Source organism: Echeneis naucrates, chromosome 5 (assembly GCF_900963305.1).
Source record: "Echeneis naucrates chromosome 5, fEcheNa1.1, whole genome shotgun sequence".
NCBI classification, from domain to species: domain Eukaryota; kingdom Metazoa; phylum Chordata; class Actinopteri; order Carangiformes; family Echeneidae; genus Echeneis; species Echeneis naucrates.
The window spans coordinates 22,794,500-22,812,297 of NC_042515.1; the positions used below are offsets into that span (position 1 = coordinate 22,794,500).

A 17,798-nucleotide genomic window follows, 5' to 3' on the forward strand; every position below is an offset into this window, starting at 1 on the left:
TATCTCATGTACATATATGTATTCTGTGTTTAACTCTTGAGTTGCAGGTAATGTTTTAAAGCTGCTTGTTTCTCCAGTAGTCAGCAGCACCCTGGGTTGACTTGTATTTGGAACTACCTTTAATTTACCTTCGAGGTGCTCACCATTTGAAAAGTCTCTCTGCATCTCAGCTTTGTCTGCATCTATGGTTCTTTCTCAGACTCTTAAGCACGTCCATACAATTTTCTCACCAACCAGGCTTTGATAACTCTGAAGTGTATATGTTTAAGTGCACCATGTTCTGCAGCTATTCAGTATTAAACAATGCAGTCTGCTTAAAATCGATGTGCACAAGTGACGAGCTGCCTTGCGTGAGGGTGTGAGGGTGTTGTATGTTTCCTGAGTAGATTTTTGGGGATAGGGGTGCTTTTCTTTTTTTTTTTCTTTTTTTGTTTTGTTTTGTTTTGTTGTTGTTTTTTTTTTTGTTCAGTCCCTCATTTGTGAAGTAAAGGGGCGCGCTCTGAGCTGCTCCTGAGACTCTGCTTGTTCTTCAGTCTTTCACCAGCCACAACTCTTGCTGTAAATTCTGCTGAAATCTTCCCTACTAGCTGACCTTGGATTGTTTGCTGTCCAAATATTGATCCACTCAAACACTCAAAACTTCTCCCAGATGCACAAACAACCTCTGCCCTTCGCCACCCCTGATGCCTTCTTCTATCACGGCCATTAGGAAGACAGAGGAGAGACTTAGAAAGTATTTTGGTGTCAGATGGATTTTATTTGACAGAATATATTTTTTACACCATCTAGAGCAGCTCTGTGCAGTTCTGCTGAGTACCTTTTGTGTCCTGTTAACAGTAATGCCCACCATTGAGAAGCTGCTGAATGCTGACTGGAAGGAGAAACTTCTAGATAAAAGCACAGTGGGGGCAGGACAACTGAAAGGTCAGCTTTCAGACTCCACCGACACCTTTCTATCATTTATATAGAGTTATGTCCAACACGAAACTATTGCCTTGGTAGAATATATGCTTCATTTTTTCACTTGACATGAGCATCACTCGCTTTTTTAATTTAAAAATAATGTTGTATAAGTTGTAGCACATTCAAAAGCAACACCTGAGTGTGTGCCGTAATTTAATGCATAGCTGGTTAGGAAATTGTTTGTTTCAGGTAAAATCAGGCACAAAAACATGGTAACAAACAGAAAAAGTCACATGTAAAGAAGCAGGAGAATGTGGGAAGAATTGCTTAGTAAAATTATATATATTATCACCAGGCAACAGACACTCAGAGGAACCAAGCCTCCACGACCATTGTTCACCACACTCAGGTCTTATTGATGGTTTTTCTGTTATCTGAGTACCTCAAAGTTTTTGTTTCTTTCCATAATTTCACTGTTACTTTTGGCAAGTAATGAAAAATCCATCAAGACCATATTTGTAAAATAGATATTAGTTGAAAGGATGATGAAAATATGATGAAATATTGGAAAGTCATAAATATATGTCATCAAGCATAAATTACAGAAAGATAACACCTATGGCCTCACCCTCAGGTACTCATGAGTCCCTGGCAGAGAAGGAGTTCCAGTTGCTGATGATGATCAACCAGCTGAGTGGTCTGAGGGAGCAGCTCCTGGGCGCCCACTCAGAGCAGAGGAACATGGCTGCCTTGCTGCTGGAGAAGCAGCAGCAGCAGATGGAGCTGGCTCGGCAACAGCAGGAGCAGGTGCACCTCAGAATCCATGCATCTTCATCATCATCAACACCATTAAAACATACCCTAACCCGATAAAAACCGTAATGGGCCTTTCTTTCTTAAAAAAGAAACTAAGAGAACCTTCTGGTTGTATATTTTCAATGTAAATGCTTTTAAATTAGCAGTGTTGGGCACTCTGATTTCAAAAAAGTAATTACCTATAGTTACAAGTTACTTCTCTCAACAAGTCAGTAAGACTTGAGTTACACCAGGTAAAAGTAACCCCTTACCAGGGAAAGTAACTATTGAGTTAGATTTTTTTCCTAATGTATCACTAATTAAAAAAAAATATTTTTTTCCCTTTAATGGTACTTTAATTTCAACAGGCTCATCAATTATTTATAATAAAAACTGAATATTATATATTTTAAAATAAATGTAATGGACACCTAATACAATGGATTACAAACAGAAAACATTATGATGTAAATTTGTAAACACTACCTTTGAATTGTCTGGACTCACCATTGTTGCTTGTGTCTTAGCCATGTGTGTGTTTGGGGTCGGAGTTTGCGGTTCACACACAAAGTTTTGCTTGGAAAGGTCAAATTCAGCAGATCTTACATACAGGAATTTAAACACAATCACAGCTATAATGGTGATTTGATATAGCCAAATGTAGTAGTTTGCTAATGCAAAATATTTTAAATGCAACTTTTCCTGTATGACTGCAATGTAGATTCATAAATAGAACTTTACTATAACATATATGCAGGTGATGTAATGAATTGTGTTCAGTGGAGCATACACTGTGTGCATTTGTGTCTGTGTGTCAGTTAAACACATTAAGGTACAAAGGTAAACATGTCTTGTGTCTCAGATCGCCAAACAGCAGCAGCAGCTGATCCAGCAGCAGCACAAGATCAACCTGCTTCAGCAGCAGATCCAGGTCAGCTCCTCTTCACGCTGTCATGTCTTCATGTTTGCATTGCAGGTATGAAACTTGAGGTTAGAACATTTCTGTAAGGTGGATTTGTCCTGCCTTGTCCCAGCAGGTAAACATGCCCTACGTGATGATCCCAGCTTTCCACCCCAACACCCAGCCCCTCCCGGTCCCCTCTGACCCCCAGATGAGCCTGCCACTGCAACCAATCCCCTGCAAACCAGGTCAGCAATCACGCTATTACAGGTTTACAATCTCTTATATTACACTACAAATCCAAGGATAGCATTAAGATACATATATGTAAAAAATGATGTTTTCATCCAACTCTTGCACAAATTAGAATTCTAGAGTTTAGTTTGTGATTCTAAAACCCTCAAATGTATCTTTTTAAGAACGTGGCCACTTCAAATAAAACACAGGTTAAGTGTAAGTATCGGACCTTTCAGAAAGTGAAATTTCAAATTTCAGAAACAAAGCGCAAAACAGGAGGGAAACTGATCATGCAGAAATATTTGGACAGTTATGGACACTTTATGATGCAGGGGTGATATTTCAGTATTTCAGGCTCTTCTGCAGTTGCTTCCCTTGTCAGTGCTCGTTTTTGCTGTTCCACTGCGCCACCAAAAATTCTGTCATAAAATTTTACTCTGGTCAGAAAAAGCTAATACCAAAATGCTCTCAGATTCTTTCCTTCCTTAAAAATAAACTCTGTGGGTGCTGCACTGCTTCTTTGTCTGTCTGTTATCATAATTATCTCATCATATCTTTATCAGGAACACAGTTACTATATGACAAAGGGGTCATTATGTTTCTGTTGTGAATCTTTACACATTAGTTAAAAAAGAGACAACAGTTGTCTAATGCAGGCACTCACACAAAGCAGAGAGCAATTTACCTGCTGCAGCCACTAAAAATGACTTAACTACTTTTCCTACAGGAGGTGTGCGCAATGAGGTCTATCCCTCATACCAGTTCTGTTCACCTTTCACATTGCTGCAGGTACAAAACTGTCTCTGTACCACATTGTTCTTCCCTTGGAGGGCGACATATTGGCGACCAGAGCAATGAAGCTGGATTTCGCTATTTAGTGGATGCGAACATTTTAGAGGGATAGAGCTGACCTTAGGTTGAAGCTGCGTAGAGTAAAGTTATGATATGAAGCACCACAGAGAATGCCGTTATTAGGCAGGAATGTCAGGTAAATCTACAGTTTATATTCTAATGTCACTTTGAAGAAAATCAATCATATGAAACGTGTGTGTTGGTATCTGTTAAAACCTTACATTACATTAAGACCGTACGGCAGACCCCTTTAATGCTGCACGTTACAATCCACTTCTGTATACACCTTCAATCAGCCCACGTAATTCTCTTAAATCTGTCTTGAGTCTTCATTGCGACCTTTTAATCCTCCAAGGTTTCTGGGTCTTCACTGCTGAAAAACACGTGTTAGTTCCTACATAGCTGATTCATATGAACCCATATGACAGTAACTGACAATGGTCCCTGAAGGCCGGAAACTTTGTTCTAAAAAGTTGTTTCCATCACTTCAGCTGCGTGAGTTGCCATCCAGGCTGCAGCATCTTCTCACTTGAGTGTGTTTGAATGCAAGCACATGCACACTCTTTCACTCAAGGCTTGTTTTATAAACGGTGGAAAAGCGCTGTTAGGTACAAATGCTGACTTCATTTGAACAATGCAGTTGATAGCACCTTTCATACACTTATGCTTGTACAGTTTGCAGGCTATAGAGGGCACAGCTTAAAAAGCCACAGCATTGTGCAATCCTGCTTTCACAAGTCTTAAAAGCTGTCCTCATGGGTGACCTTGCCTACTCTATCTTTTCAAACCTAACTGACACAAGGTCAGTCTTTATTGTGGTTGGAATTTGAAGATAGCCATTCATTTTCTTTCTTTATTTCAAGAAAGGTGTATGTCTGTGTGTGAGCCCTTCAGAAGTAGAAGGACTGTGGGCTTGTGTTGAAGAGGTCAGCCAAATATTTAAAGTCATCTTTCTTTCAGCGATGTGGACAGAGTGAAGCTCTGCGCTGTTTAATTTCATGGTCATAGTGTGTTCTATTTGCTTATGTATTTGCATATTAACTTGACCATCAATTGGACGTTGTACATTGGAGAGTTTCCCTGGGCGTCATAACCAAACACACCTAATTTTTATCTGTCCTGAGAATCATTTCATTTGTTCTGGTTGCTATGAAAAAGCATTGTCTGTGTCAGGCTGGGTTTTTAAAAGGCTGCGATATCTAAGATGTCAGAATTATATTGTAATTGTGTAGTGTGTCCTTCAGGGTCAAAGCTAAAACCAAAATCTTCATGTAGTGCTGTGATCTGATGATCTGATATCATGGGTGGCTGTGGGTACTTTTCAGATGTAAGATATTTAGTCACTCCTAAAGGGCCCACTGCTAACTGTGACAGCGATCTTTGATATGTTCTGCAGCCTCAGCGTTGTGGCACGACTTGTACCAGTTTTTGATAAGAGTGGAATTTCAACTACAGTCACAGTCTTACGATAGTGGAACTACAGTTGCACTCTACAATGGTGAAGATGCAGTCTGTCAACGGGATTGGAGACCTAGGTATAGGGAGAAAGTTAGGATTGTGGATTCACACAGAAAAAGCTTAACACACACATGCACCAGCGCAACTACATGAGAAACATATTTCAGCTTGCACACAAGCTGGCAGCATGTCAGCATAGTGGCTAGTACTGTTGCCCCACAATGAGAAGGTTCAGTTCCCAGCCTGGCGCCTTTCTGTGCTGAGTTTACATGTTCTCCCCCTGCCTGCGTGGGTTTCCTCCTACCGTCCAAAGACATCATGTTTGGGTTAATTGGTGACTCTAAATTGTGAGTGGTTGTTGATCCAGTATATGTCAAGCTGTGTTTGCTAGTCTTAGCTTCAAAGAGTAATGATGTTTTTCATACAGAAAGTATACTTGCATCTTCCACAGCCATGGACTATCCTATGCAGCTGCTGCCGAATCCTCATCCCACCCAAGTCAAGAGGAGCAGCGGTTCATTCCGACAGGTAAAAGGTCACTTATATGTATTTCTATGTTAGCCTTGTAGATGTACATCTCACTGGAACAAAGTCATATCTAACTTTTCCGAACACATTAGTAATGCCAACCTTACAAAGGGAACAATAAGTTAAGACGGTGTCTCTGTGCTTAGTAGTGTGTACATGTATTGTATGGGTGATTTGTTGAGTACAGAAAGTGAAGTTCTCAAGATTAAGAAGATAATGTACTTTCTATTTTGGAGGCTGTTGGGACACACCACACCCTCTGTTCAAAGGTTTAGTGTGTGTGTGCGTGTGTGTGCCGCAGTAACTGATTTTGCATGGCTTGTTCTTAAGTAGAGATACGGCAGCACATGTTAAATAAACAAAAGGGCAGAGAAGATGAGGTGAGCATGAAGACAAAAGACCAGAAATGCTACAAAGGTGTGACAGATGTGCACCGACTTGCCAAATCTGCTGTGCAGAACTGGAATACATGCACAACCTCGCCCTTCGCAGTTACTCATGAATTTGTGTCAGTGGCCCCACCCCTGCTCATCTGCTCTTTCTGTGTGTTTAGGAAGCCAGTCAGCCCTTGAACCTGACCTCCAAATCAAAGGGGCTGGACCTGGTGAAAACACCCAGTCCACAGAGCCTGCAGCTGGGAGCACTGGCTCTGCAGGGGGACTACAGACCCAGAGATCTGCAGAGGGAAGTGTCCCACAGCCCACCACGATCTGCCCTCAGTGAGTTCCTCATCACAAAGAACAAGATAACAATGTTACTATAGCAAATTCTCCAAGACACTAAAATCAAAGTAATGGTATTTAATACCCTGTTCCAGCTTTGACATGGTGACAGGATTTGAACTGCCCTCTTTTGGGTCGTGTTGTGCATTTACAACTTTTCCAACAAAGACAAGGAAGAAGAATTGGCTGGCAAACATTGGAGTAAACAATACAAACGACTTCAAATTCTTCCGAAAAGTTGCCCAGCAAAGTGACTTGCAAGATGAAGGAAACGCATTCAGTTAATTGATTTGGCCTCCCAGACACAGACTTCAGTCTTTCAAAACATGATAGCGTGTTTTTCTGTCTGCCTCACATCTTTATTTTCACCACTGGGCTAAAAGTCAAATTATGCAAAAGCCAAGCAGTTGAATAGTCTAATAACAGCCACTTTAATTTTGAAAGAATGACACTGCCAAATAAAAATTTAAAAAGTTCTATATATTTATAATGCATTTTCAAGTTTTAAACATTAGGGATATTTGTGTTAGTGCCAATAGCCAGTGTTAGTCAAATGAAAGCTTAGAGAGCAAACTTTCCACAAACTAAAACACTTGTTTCATTGCCTCTGTGCCAAGCACACATACCACTGTAATGATCACTTGACAACAGGCAGTCAAAGTAGGAAGTGTAAGTTATCCGAGCTGAGATGCCTAATCTTTGTTTTGTATATCTGGAAAGCTCAGTGTCATTTGCATGATGGCATTATTTCATCATAGCTTCCTCTGTCTGACATCATTTTTTTTATCATTTATCATCTATCATTTTACTTCATCTTCTCTCAATGTTGTTGTTTCCAGGTTTCCTTGGAGATGGGGATGTGGTCACCCAGGCCATCCATGATGCCCAACAGCTCCTGAGGGGCCACAGCAACGGAGGGCGAGAGAGGGAGAGAGACAGGGAGAGGGACATGAGTGGGAAGATGGTGAGTTCATCCTCAATATACCCAATAATTAACTGTAGTCACAAGACTTCTGTGTGCAGCATTTTATCAAACCAAAATTATTAAGTAAGTATTGTTCAGTACCTAAAAATGAAAAGGGTTAGGGTTTTTACATTAATGCCGTGACAGAAATTTTACTAATTCATAGCAACATTTCTGTAACATCTCAAGAAAATTTGTAGGTGAAAGTAAATGTACATTGTGTTTTCACTTACTGATGATTTTGTTCTTGATCTCGATCACTCCTACTTTCTTCACATCTTCTTTTTTTTTGTGGTTTTACTCAGAATTTCTGTCTTCTTCAAAAAGTTGGTTTATTTCTTCCTTAACATTCGTTAACACGGACTCCTAGAGTCATACAAATATCACTGATGTGCTACAGGTGCTATCAGCTGCCTGTTATGTCTATGGTTACAGTAACATCCTAGCAGCTCAAAAATCTTTAGCACATATGTGATGTTTTGCTTAACTATTCACTGGAAAATATGACATGGCTCTCTGAAAATGTAGATTACTTATATTTATTTATATTTTAGTAATTTAATTTACATCTTGTATAAAAACTAAGCATCGATCTCTGATCTTTACAGTCTAGTTCCAACAGTGAGTCAGTCCCCATGGAATCTCATGTTAAAATGTCCAACTTGTGGCTACTTTGAGTGACAGGTTGCTGAGTGCACCACTCTTGCTCCACCTCCATTTTTTTAGTAGCAGGGGGTTCAGCAGAATTAGCTTCTGCCAGGACGGCAGCGGCAGAGCTGTGCACTTTTCAAAAGCTCCCCGTTTTGGCCAGTGGCTAACATTTGAGCACACACTGTCATACACATCCAGCAGTTAAAGAGCAACATTAACACATTTTTGGAGTTGTCTTTGTGTCCCCCTGCACACAATGTTTCTTTAGTTGTTGTGTTCACCATACTGAACAACTTCAGTGTGAGGGAACAGTCTCAGTGTCTCTCATTCTCTCTCTCTCTTGCTGGCTAACATGTGTGGGTCTAATTAGGGGTCAGAGTCAGGTTTAGGGTTACCGGGAGTCATGCTCCTCCTGAGGATTTAACTGACAGAAGACTGTCCCAGCTGTAGCTTATTGTGTATATTTTAGTGTATATTTTCAGTCTTGATCTCTGTCCGTCATTTCCATTCTTAGTAATTGAAAATGAACTGCATGTTGGAAGTGTTCCCACACAAACATGGTGTCAGCCATTTTTATTCTTCTTGTGATTGTGGTCATGTGCAGACTCACAAAAGTACAACATACCGTTTCAGCTACGCACACAACAATGTTAGTTTTCATTTTACATCTATGAAGACTTTATTTATTTCTATGTGCTATTAAAGACTCAAATTTAAAAATATCACCTGGAATTTGGCTATAAAAATCCTGACTGTTATTTTTTGCTTTAAAAATTGTCTTCTATTTTAGTCAGGGTGTTCATTCTTTGAGGTGGTTGAGGCTTTGGTCCCAGCCTCGTCCTGGAGCAGCAGCTGTTGTAGCCTCACAATACCACAAAGGCCTCAGTGTGGCATTGACCGAGCCACCTGCCTTCTCTCTTTGTCCACAATAATACTGTAGTCTGTGGCTCTCCTCCTCCACTCCTTTATCCTGCTCCATCTCACCTGCACCGTAGCTTTAACCCCAATACTGTTGACTGACCTATTTTGGTATTCCACTCCATCTCACAGGGATAAATAATGTTTTACAGCATGGGAATAAATGACAGATAATATGCTGATGGTATGATAGGTTTGCAAATGCACAAGTTGTTACATTCCCATCTCTGTATTTTCTTCCTCACCTTTCCTCTCTCAAACAATAAACACCATTCTTCCTCCTCCATACTGTTCTAATTTCCTTTGCATTTACAGCCCTGGATTTAAACAGCAGCTGATAAGGCGAGCGTGTTGTTTCTTTACCTTAAATAGCACTCCATGTAACGCGTTGCATGTCTTCAACACACCCTTTGGACATTGAGTCATCTTTTTACTGCAGTCAAAATTCAAATGATCACTTTGTGCCGGAGTGTGAATATTTATGTGCCCATATTGTATATGTGACTTCACCTGGCTTCTTTTTTATGTCTGCAGGAGTATAAAGATTCTCCCCACACTGACAGAATCTCTCACTCAGACCGGGGTGAAGACAGACATAGCATGCCATCTACTGAGGACCACCTCAGCAGTGACTCAGAGGGTAGGTGATAACTAGTGCAACTAGTAGTGAGGTTTGAACGGCTGAAAACTATACTGTTTTATTATTGCCCTCTCAGAATATCACATTGACATTTAGGCATCCAAAAATAACTTCAGCTACCGCATCCAGATTCATCTGTATCAAAATACATCATCACTGTCTTGAGGTTTCAAAACTTTAATGAGAAACCTGTATTCTCCATCCGGATGTTGAAATCAAAATGTCAGAGTGGAGAAAGTGGGTGGGGAATGAATCATAACTGAACAATCGGCTATTTTCTGGTGAAGAGAAGACTCACTTTTTATGAGTAATGGTTAATAAGCAGGTAAACTTACCAGGTTTTCACCACCAATTCACCAGTTTTAAGGGTGTAACAGAAAAAGTGTACCACTCCTTGGAATTTTGATAATGTATATTTAAAAAGCAATGAGTAACACATTCCACTTCCCACTTGGTGTGGTCCCCTGATTGTTAGCCCTTTTTCCCCTTAGGTGCCCTGCCTGTCTCAGTCCCAGGCAGCTACACTGAGGCCAGGCCCCCTCCCTCCTCAGGCCACATCAAGAGACCCATGAATGCCTTCATGGTGTGGGCCAAGGACGAGCGCAGGAGGATCCTGCAGGCCTTTCCTGACATGCACAACTCCTCCATCAGCAAGATCCTGGGTGAGTCCAGCCCTGGGTAGGGGTGGGTTTCACCCTGTGTCTCTATTCTGAGACGCTGCCTGGAATTTGGGACTGCGCAAATATCTACTTGCTGCTGCGCACACACACACACACAAACTGGTTAGTCCCTTTCCTTACACCAAACACTTCCAAACCTGTCTGTTGTGGAGAGTTGGCAGCCACACTGGCACACAAATGCTGTTCTTAATACTCAAAAGCATGCATACAGTGCATATCAGTAATCTACGTGGGTCTTAACAACATGTTTGTATTATTAATTGCTTGGTAAATATTTCCCCTTCAATCCACAAAGCAATGCTGTCATGCTGCAGTTTTGAGGCAGATCTTTCCTGACACGCACAACTCCTCCATCAGCCAGCTCCTGGCCGGCCTCAGTATCAGTTTACACTTCAGCTCTCAAACAATAACACAATTTTTAATCAGATTAATCTCATGGCCTTTGCATTAATTGAGATTAATCATGATTAATATTCATTCATTATTAAGTGTGTTTCATTTTGTGGGGGCAAAAAATTTTGTTTTTTTGTTTTGTTTTGGGGTTTGTTTGTTTTTTGCAGGATTTTGAGACATGAGAATTGCGTTGATTTTTTTTTTATCAAATTAATTTTACAAATAAATTAAACTGGATTATTAATCTGTCTTAATTTTTACAGCCGTTGTTTCTCCACAACCTAATAACATGCCTGTATTAGAAGTCATGGTGCCTCTATTAAATCAGTCAATACACAAGAAAGATGTGATGTTAATGAAAATGCAGTATTTAAAAAAAGAATCTCAAATCTTCTAAATTGAAATCTTAAATCATAGTGAAACCTTGCTAGGTACCAGAAGGTTATGTTGGCGGAAGTTAGAAAAACTTTGTTTATGTGTTGGTATCTAAGAAACTCATTAATGATTTGTTTGCTGACTGAATAAATTCTTGTTCAATGTGCTGTTTTGCTTCATTTTAGCTTGTCAAAGTTAAGTGAATTTGTCACAATTGGTATATAGTTAAAATAATTAAAAAAAATTTTCAGACAGCGGCGCTTGGGATCCAATAACTGTATTAAGTAGCGAGTGGTGAAAATGTTTTTTTGCTCAGCCTTAGCCTGAGCTCACAGTGCAGCTCCCAACTCTCAAACAAACATGACAGGCAAGTCAGGATCTGGTCCTCAGACGCAAAATGTTATGATTGTTGCTGACCTAAGCGTTTGGCTGAAAGTACAATGTTTCTCATACTTTCTGCAAATAACGTACCAGCTTCAAATTGAGCACATTCTTTCTTCCTCTTCTACTCCATATTAAGAAAACCTCAGGAGATATGTTAATGCTGGAGATGTACAGTCATTTTGTTATCCTATTCAGCAAAAGTCACACACCAAACAGGTTTTTTCTTTTACGATCCTAATAAAAGTTGATTGAGAAGTTCCACTCCCAATCACATTTTCTTTTCTGTTGACACACTGACACACACAACTGCCAGGAGTGATGTCATCAGCTGTAGACTACATACAGACAAACACACAGACACAGTGTAGGGAGAGTGAGCTGCTGCGTAGTCTCACTTTAAAGGACATTTTTGAGACAGTCAAGTTTTAAATGTGATATTAAAGCTATGTCAAAGATTTGGAAAAGGACTGATTCATTTTTAAGAATGTCCCTTGGCATTTTGCCTTTTATTGACACAAGCAGAAAACAAAGTGAGACAGGGGCGTGACATTAAACTAATGTCCTCAGATGGATTCAAATCAACTTAACCATGTGGACAACAAGACACCCCTCAATAACTCATTTTAAGAAAGACTAATTCATTCATCTTCTCCCGCTTATCCGTTCCTGGGTCGCCGGAGTGCTGGAGCCAATCCCAGCTCACTCAGGGTGAGGGCAGGGTACACCCTGGACGGGTCATCAGGCCTTGAAGGGCTAAATGACTAATATCACACTTAAATAAAATTGGCAATATCAGTAAATGACTCGGATCTCAATGTACCATTCAAAATACAGCCAAAGTGAACACATAAACGCAAAGCTAAGTCATCATTTCATCATGCCCCATTTAAAGACCTGACTGAGCTGGGGAAATGTTTTCTCGCCATCTCTGTACTGATGTGTCTTTGTCTTCAGGTTCCAGGTGGAAGGCCATGTCCAACCAGGAAAAGCAGCCTTACTATGAGGAGCAGGCCAGGCTGAGCCGGCAACACCTGGAGCGATACCCCGACTACAAGTACAAACCTCGGCCCAAAAGGACCTGCATCGTTGAAGGACGGAGGCTGAGGGTTGGCGAGTACAAGGCCATGATGAAGAATCGCCGGCAGGAACAGAGGGCGACCTACACACACAGGTACAAACAGAGGCTGAAGTGCTACTTTATATAACTTTGAACTAATGTGAATTTCTCCCCGGCAGACAAGACTAACAATTCACTCCGTTTTTTTGTGCGTGCGGTGTTGTTCTTCTTCTTTTTTCCTATTTATTCTTGAAAATTGAAATAAAAGTGGAGTATAACTGCTGAGGCCAGGCTGTTTTCAGTTTGTCCTTGGTGATGAACAGCATCCCTAACTATTTTTCCCAACAACTCCTCCAGCTCAACTAGTTGGAGGAGTTGGACAATGGAGCTGTTAACAGTGGTTAGTTTTGGGTATGTTTGTTGTGTCTTTATGTTGTTTTTTTTTTGTGTCACAGACATACTCATCAACTAACAACATGCTTTCTCTTTTGGATTTGTCAGAAACCTTAAAAGCAGGTTTCATTTGTGGTCATTTCATTTGAAGACTTCTTTGTGCATTTGAGGGATTTCTGCAGAGCCAGAGTTTATGGTTGTTTCATGTGCTTCACGTTCAGTTTGGTGTGTCACTTTTGAATTGAAGCCTTTGCTGGGTTGATATTTTAGTTGTGGTAACCCTGACATAAAATTCAGTTGAAGTTCAAATAGAAGTTGAATCATGTAGTGGAAGCCCACAGTAAATCATTTTGGTGTGATACTTGCATTGCGGGCACTTGAAATTTGTTTCTAGGAAAAGCTTGGTCTAGACCTGCTCTATATGTAAAGTGCCTTAATGTAACTGTTACGATTTGATGCTATGCAAATAAAATTGATTTTTTTTTCTGCATTTTATTCCCAAAAACAAAAATACACAAACACAAAATATCAAATAAAACAGAAAAAACAAGCCCAAAGACAGAAAATAATTATATATAAAAATAACTTACAATGAAGATAAATCAAAATAGTCACAGTTGCTACAGTAGCATCTATATGAGATTTATATACATTTTGTTATAGTGAACTGGTGAAAGTTAATCTACTCTTAGTCTGTCTAGTTCACAGGTTTTCATCGAGCAATTTGTTTGTGGACTTTGGTGAATTATACCATAACAATCCCAGTATATTGTATTTTTCAACAAAAGGCATTATTCAATGAGTGCACTAGTTTCAGTAAAAAAAGTAAATTCCTCCAAATGCAGGACTGATTTGTTCTTTCTCACCCATTTAACAGTGTTAATAATACAAATAGGTGAAAGTCTGGTCTGGTCATTTGCTATCACCTGTTTGCATTACCCCTGTTTAGACTTAATAAGGTACAGAGAGAGCACGAAGTTATGTGCGGTGGGAATCACTTGAAATGATTTGATCTTTATTTCTGATTGGTTGATTTGATAAATATAATGCTTAATACAATAACTATGACCCTCAGCCTCAGTTGCTGTAAGGCAGTGATTCTCAAACTTTTTCAGTCAAAATAATGGAATTTTAATTTGTTGAAGTAAAATCAAATAACATCATGTTCTATCTATCACCAGGTTTTGTGGTCCATGTCAGAAATGTATCCATTTTTTGACATAGCCCACACTAGCTTACCCTCTGAGTGACAATTTGTTAATGTTCTGCTTCAATTAACATTGAGATGTTAACCATGATATTCCAACTTTGGTTCCAGGTTACATGTATACATTTACATTACATACAGGCAAATTTTATTTATTTATTTATTTATTTGTGTGTGACTGTTTATTTAGGTTTTTTTTTTTGTTGTTGTTTTTGTTTTAGTTTTTTTTAAATGTAGGATCTTTGTTGTCAAAAAAGAAAGGCATTAAAAGCCATGAAAAGGTAACATCCAGTTTGTTGTGTTCCACCTGCCATGTCTATTCCCCACCCACGGGGCACTCCCCAGAACCACAGCTGTAAGATACTAAAACACATCTATAAAATATGTTGCAAGAAAATAAATTTAGGATTGCCCTAATCTCGCAGAATTTGAGCTCAGTGAGTAGATATTTATACGGTCATAGGGGCTTTTACCATTGAGCTTTTAATCTACAAAGATGTGGACCAGAAGAGATTCATGTTCATGCCAGCCAGAATATGTCCTTGCACAAAGATTGTGCTACAAGTGTAGCTCATATTTCTGAAAACATAAATTTGATCAACAGAACAGTCCAGACCGCAGAGGTGCCATCATATTAAAGATAGAAATCTCTGAATACTGAGGTTGACTCATGTTTGCACCTTGTTCTTTGTGTCTTTTCAGTCAAACTGAGGCTCAGCAGATCCACTTCTCCCACAGTGATGGTCAGTACCCAGGCAGCACTGGCTCGGTCTCCGTGGCAACGATGCCCTTCCACCCCGCATTACTGGAGCATTACCTTCCACAGGTACAGCCTGCCCCGCGTCGAGTAGAGGGCCACGCCACACCCACTTCCCTTACCAGAGAAAGAGAGAAGGAACGAGAGAGGGAGCGGCCTCCATACAGCGAAGGGGAGGAAAGTGATGGGGGAGAAAGGAGTGAGGGGGAATTGGTGCTCCTTACAGACTGAAACGGGGGAGGGAGGGAGGATAAAACACAAAAAAACGAAAATGGGGGCAAGTGATGGGGAGGCTTTTTGTTGGCTGTCAGTCAGAGAGGAAAAATGGAAGATGAACTAACAAAATCAGGGCCAGTTCATCTTCCATTTTGCCTCAGAGTAAGAAAATTTCTCCACTGCATGGAAGTGAGACACTTATTCCCTTGTCAACTAGCACTGCCTCCAACTCACACACACAAACTCTCACATTACTAATGTCCCCCAAAAGGCATCATGTCACCAGCTGCTTTGTGTTGGGACAAAGAAGTTGACGTTTTAATATATAAACTTAATCATTTACTCCCCATACGCTGCCTATTTTTCTGCCATGTTGTTGATTTTTTTGCAAAACAGACGGTCAACAGGGATTTTGACTCAGTTGAGGAAAATGTGAAAGTAACCACGAAAATACAGTAGAGTCATTATTGTCACCTGTTTGACCACTGAAGGACAATAGAACAGCTGAGGAACTTCTCTTTGGTCGGAGCAACAGGCCTGTGGCAGCAGCTAAATGTCATCTCTGTGTCACTATTGCCCCCTGTTGGTAAAAGCTGGTTAGTGAGGAGGCAGGAGCAGAGAAAGCCTGACTTTCTTACATCAAGAGACTTTGTATAGCATTACCATTAACATTACCATTAATATTTGACTTGGCTTCATGCTGAGGTAGACAGCTGTGTTAATCACCATTGACCGTACAGAGTAATCTCACCTTACGGTTATCAATCTTGTATCTGAACACCCATTGTATCAATCAGACTCCTCCTCGCCCTCCGACATCACACTGTTGACTTGAGCCATGCTTTGTTATGCTGTATTTGTGTCTATCAGTTGCCTCTTCATAGCTTGGTGGGTTGACCTCAGCCTGACCTATTTTTTTTATACCTCCATATGCTTCTTTGAGTGTTTACGTGTTTATTGATTGTCGTGTTGAGGACCCGCTTTCTGTGTTTTCAAATGTCTGCTGTTTTCCTTTTGTTTGTTTTGTTTAGGGTTTTTGTTTTTGTTTTTGAGATGCAGTCTCCCACACAAGGCAGAAAACATCTTCATCTTTTATTTCGGCAAACTTCTATTGAGATTTTTCAGGAATCATGAACTTGGAACCAGTCCATCAGGCCTAGTTCCAAACATTGACACGGGTGTCTTTCTCACCCTTCCTGGTTTGTAATTAGTGTCAGATGTATGGACTTAAGGTGAAACTGCATCATACTGTTGCAGCGACGGATCAGTCAGTATATATTAGTCTTCAGTGCAGCTGTCACCTCATTTCATCTTTTACTTTCCTGTTGCATAAACATCAAACAGCAAGTATACACAGGTAAATCTGTGGGTTTTACATTTCTGAGTAAATCATGGGAAGGGTGTCCTCTAACCCCCCTCCCACACACACACACTTCCCTCTTATGTGGTGGATACAAAATGCTGAAAATGTCAAGTGATGTTTGTGGGCTACTGATGTGACAATTCTGCCCAAAGTGAAAAGCTGTTATTTCAGAGACTGAGCCACTGAGACTGGTCAAATAATGAGAACACAGACACCTAAATTATTAAAAATATTCATTAATGTAACATTATGTTGCTATGATCTGTGTTAGCACTTAGGAGAGCCCTTTTCTTTTTCTTTTTTTTTCCCTTTGAGGTTAAGGAGCCATTCACTGATTGATGGTGGTTGATTTAAAACATAGTTTTCAAAGATGTACAAGCTTAATGGAGTAACATTTGTGAAATGTTAGGTGAGATGATTGTTTGAAAACTCAAATAAGAATACCACCTGAAGTGCGATCCCTTTTGATTCGGCATACAGCAAGTTATATTCCTGTATTCACCAAGTAACTTAGAAGCTAGAAGAGTGAAGAACAGGAGCCACAATTTGTCTCAGTATAAACAACATTTAACTTTTGTTTTTAATTAGCAGCTTAATCTGCTTTCATTATAAGTGAAGGTGGAAAAGTAAAATTCTGCCAATTCGGCCAAATTTGGCCAGTAGCCCAGCATGCTGCTGTTAGCCCGTGAGTAGCATTCCTGGGCACATGGGCAGTTTTGGTGTCTTTGTTCTCATCCGTGAATAATTGTGTTGATCAACAGGATAACGTCCCTGAGTTTCACTGGGGTCAATCCACCTTTAGCTAACTGCAAAGTTGACTAATCAAAAAGGCGAGAAAGGTTTCCGACCCTGGGCTCTGGAGCTGTGTAAAGATGTTGGCTTGTGTGTACAGAGACAAATATCAGAGGAAAATGTTTATCTTATTTTGGTGGAGACATGTTGCAGTCTCCTGTCGTTACCCCTGCTGATGTAAATATAGAAAGAGACTATTTTGTTTATAAGAGCTTGTGTAATTTAAAGGTGTACATTTCTCTATGTTTTCAGACGTGTTTTTTTTTTTTTTCTTGAAATAAATTGGTTGTGTTAATTGTGTTTTGCATAGTTTTGTTTTTTTTTGATGAATAAGTATGTGCTTGTGTCTCTGGTTGGTAAAGTAATTACTTTCCTCCATAATTCGGGTCTCCCAGAGGACATTGGGTAACACAGCTCTTTTCAGCTCACACCAACATTTCCACATTAAATCTGCATGACAGCATATATTTCTATAATGGTATTCAGTTTGTCAGCTTACAAACAGCATGAGACTTGGTAAAGTGGACATTTTAAGTCAAACACTGCTGTAAATAATGACACTGATCCTGAGCGCACCAGTCTGTGGACTGCAGGTTGTCCCACAAGAAAGGA

The 17,798-nt window shown here is 40.0% G+C and overlaps 1 protein-coding gene across 4 annotated transcripts in view; it reads left to right on the forward strand.

The window, feature by feature from the left end:
* Nucleotides 1-17,464, forward strand: part of sox13 (SRY-box transcription factor 13) — a 39,650-nt gene extending 22,186 nt beyond the window's left edge. For 3 of the 4 annotated variants that reach the window (XM_029501911.1, XM_029501913.1, XM_029501914.1), the window contains exons 4-14: nt 838-924; nt 1,538-1,710; nt 2,561-2,629; nt 2,733-2,847; nt 5,598-5,674; nt 6,228-6,393; nt 7,236-7,360; nt 9,464-9,569; nt 10,061-10,231; nt 12,356-12,572; nt 14,761-17,464. In XM_029501911.1, coding sequence (XP_029357771.1) covers nt 838-924; nt 1,538-1,710; nt 2,561-2,629; nt 2,733-2,847; nt 5,598-5,674; nt 6,228-6,393; nt 7,236-7,360; nt 9,464-9,569; nt 10,061-10,231; nt 12,356-12,572; nt 14,761-15,046 — 1,592 coding nt within the window. In that variant the 3' untranslated portion in view covers nt 15,047-17,464. The remainder of the gene's footprint in view (nt 1-837; nt 925-1,537; nt 1,711-2,560; nt 2,630-2,732; nt 2,848-5,597; nt 5,675-6,227; nt 6,394-7,235; nt 7,361-9,463; nt 9,570-10,060; nt 10,232-12,355; nt 12,573-14,760) is intronic. The other variant, XM_029501915.1, reaches the window with a different exon arrangement.
* The last annotated feature ends 334 nt before the right edge of the window (nt 17,465-17,798 follow it).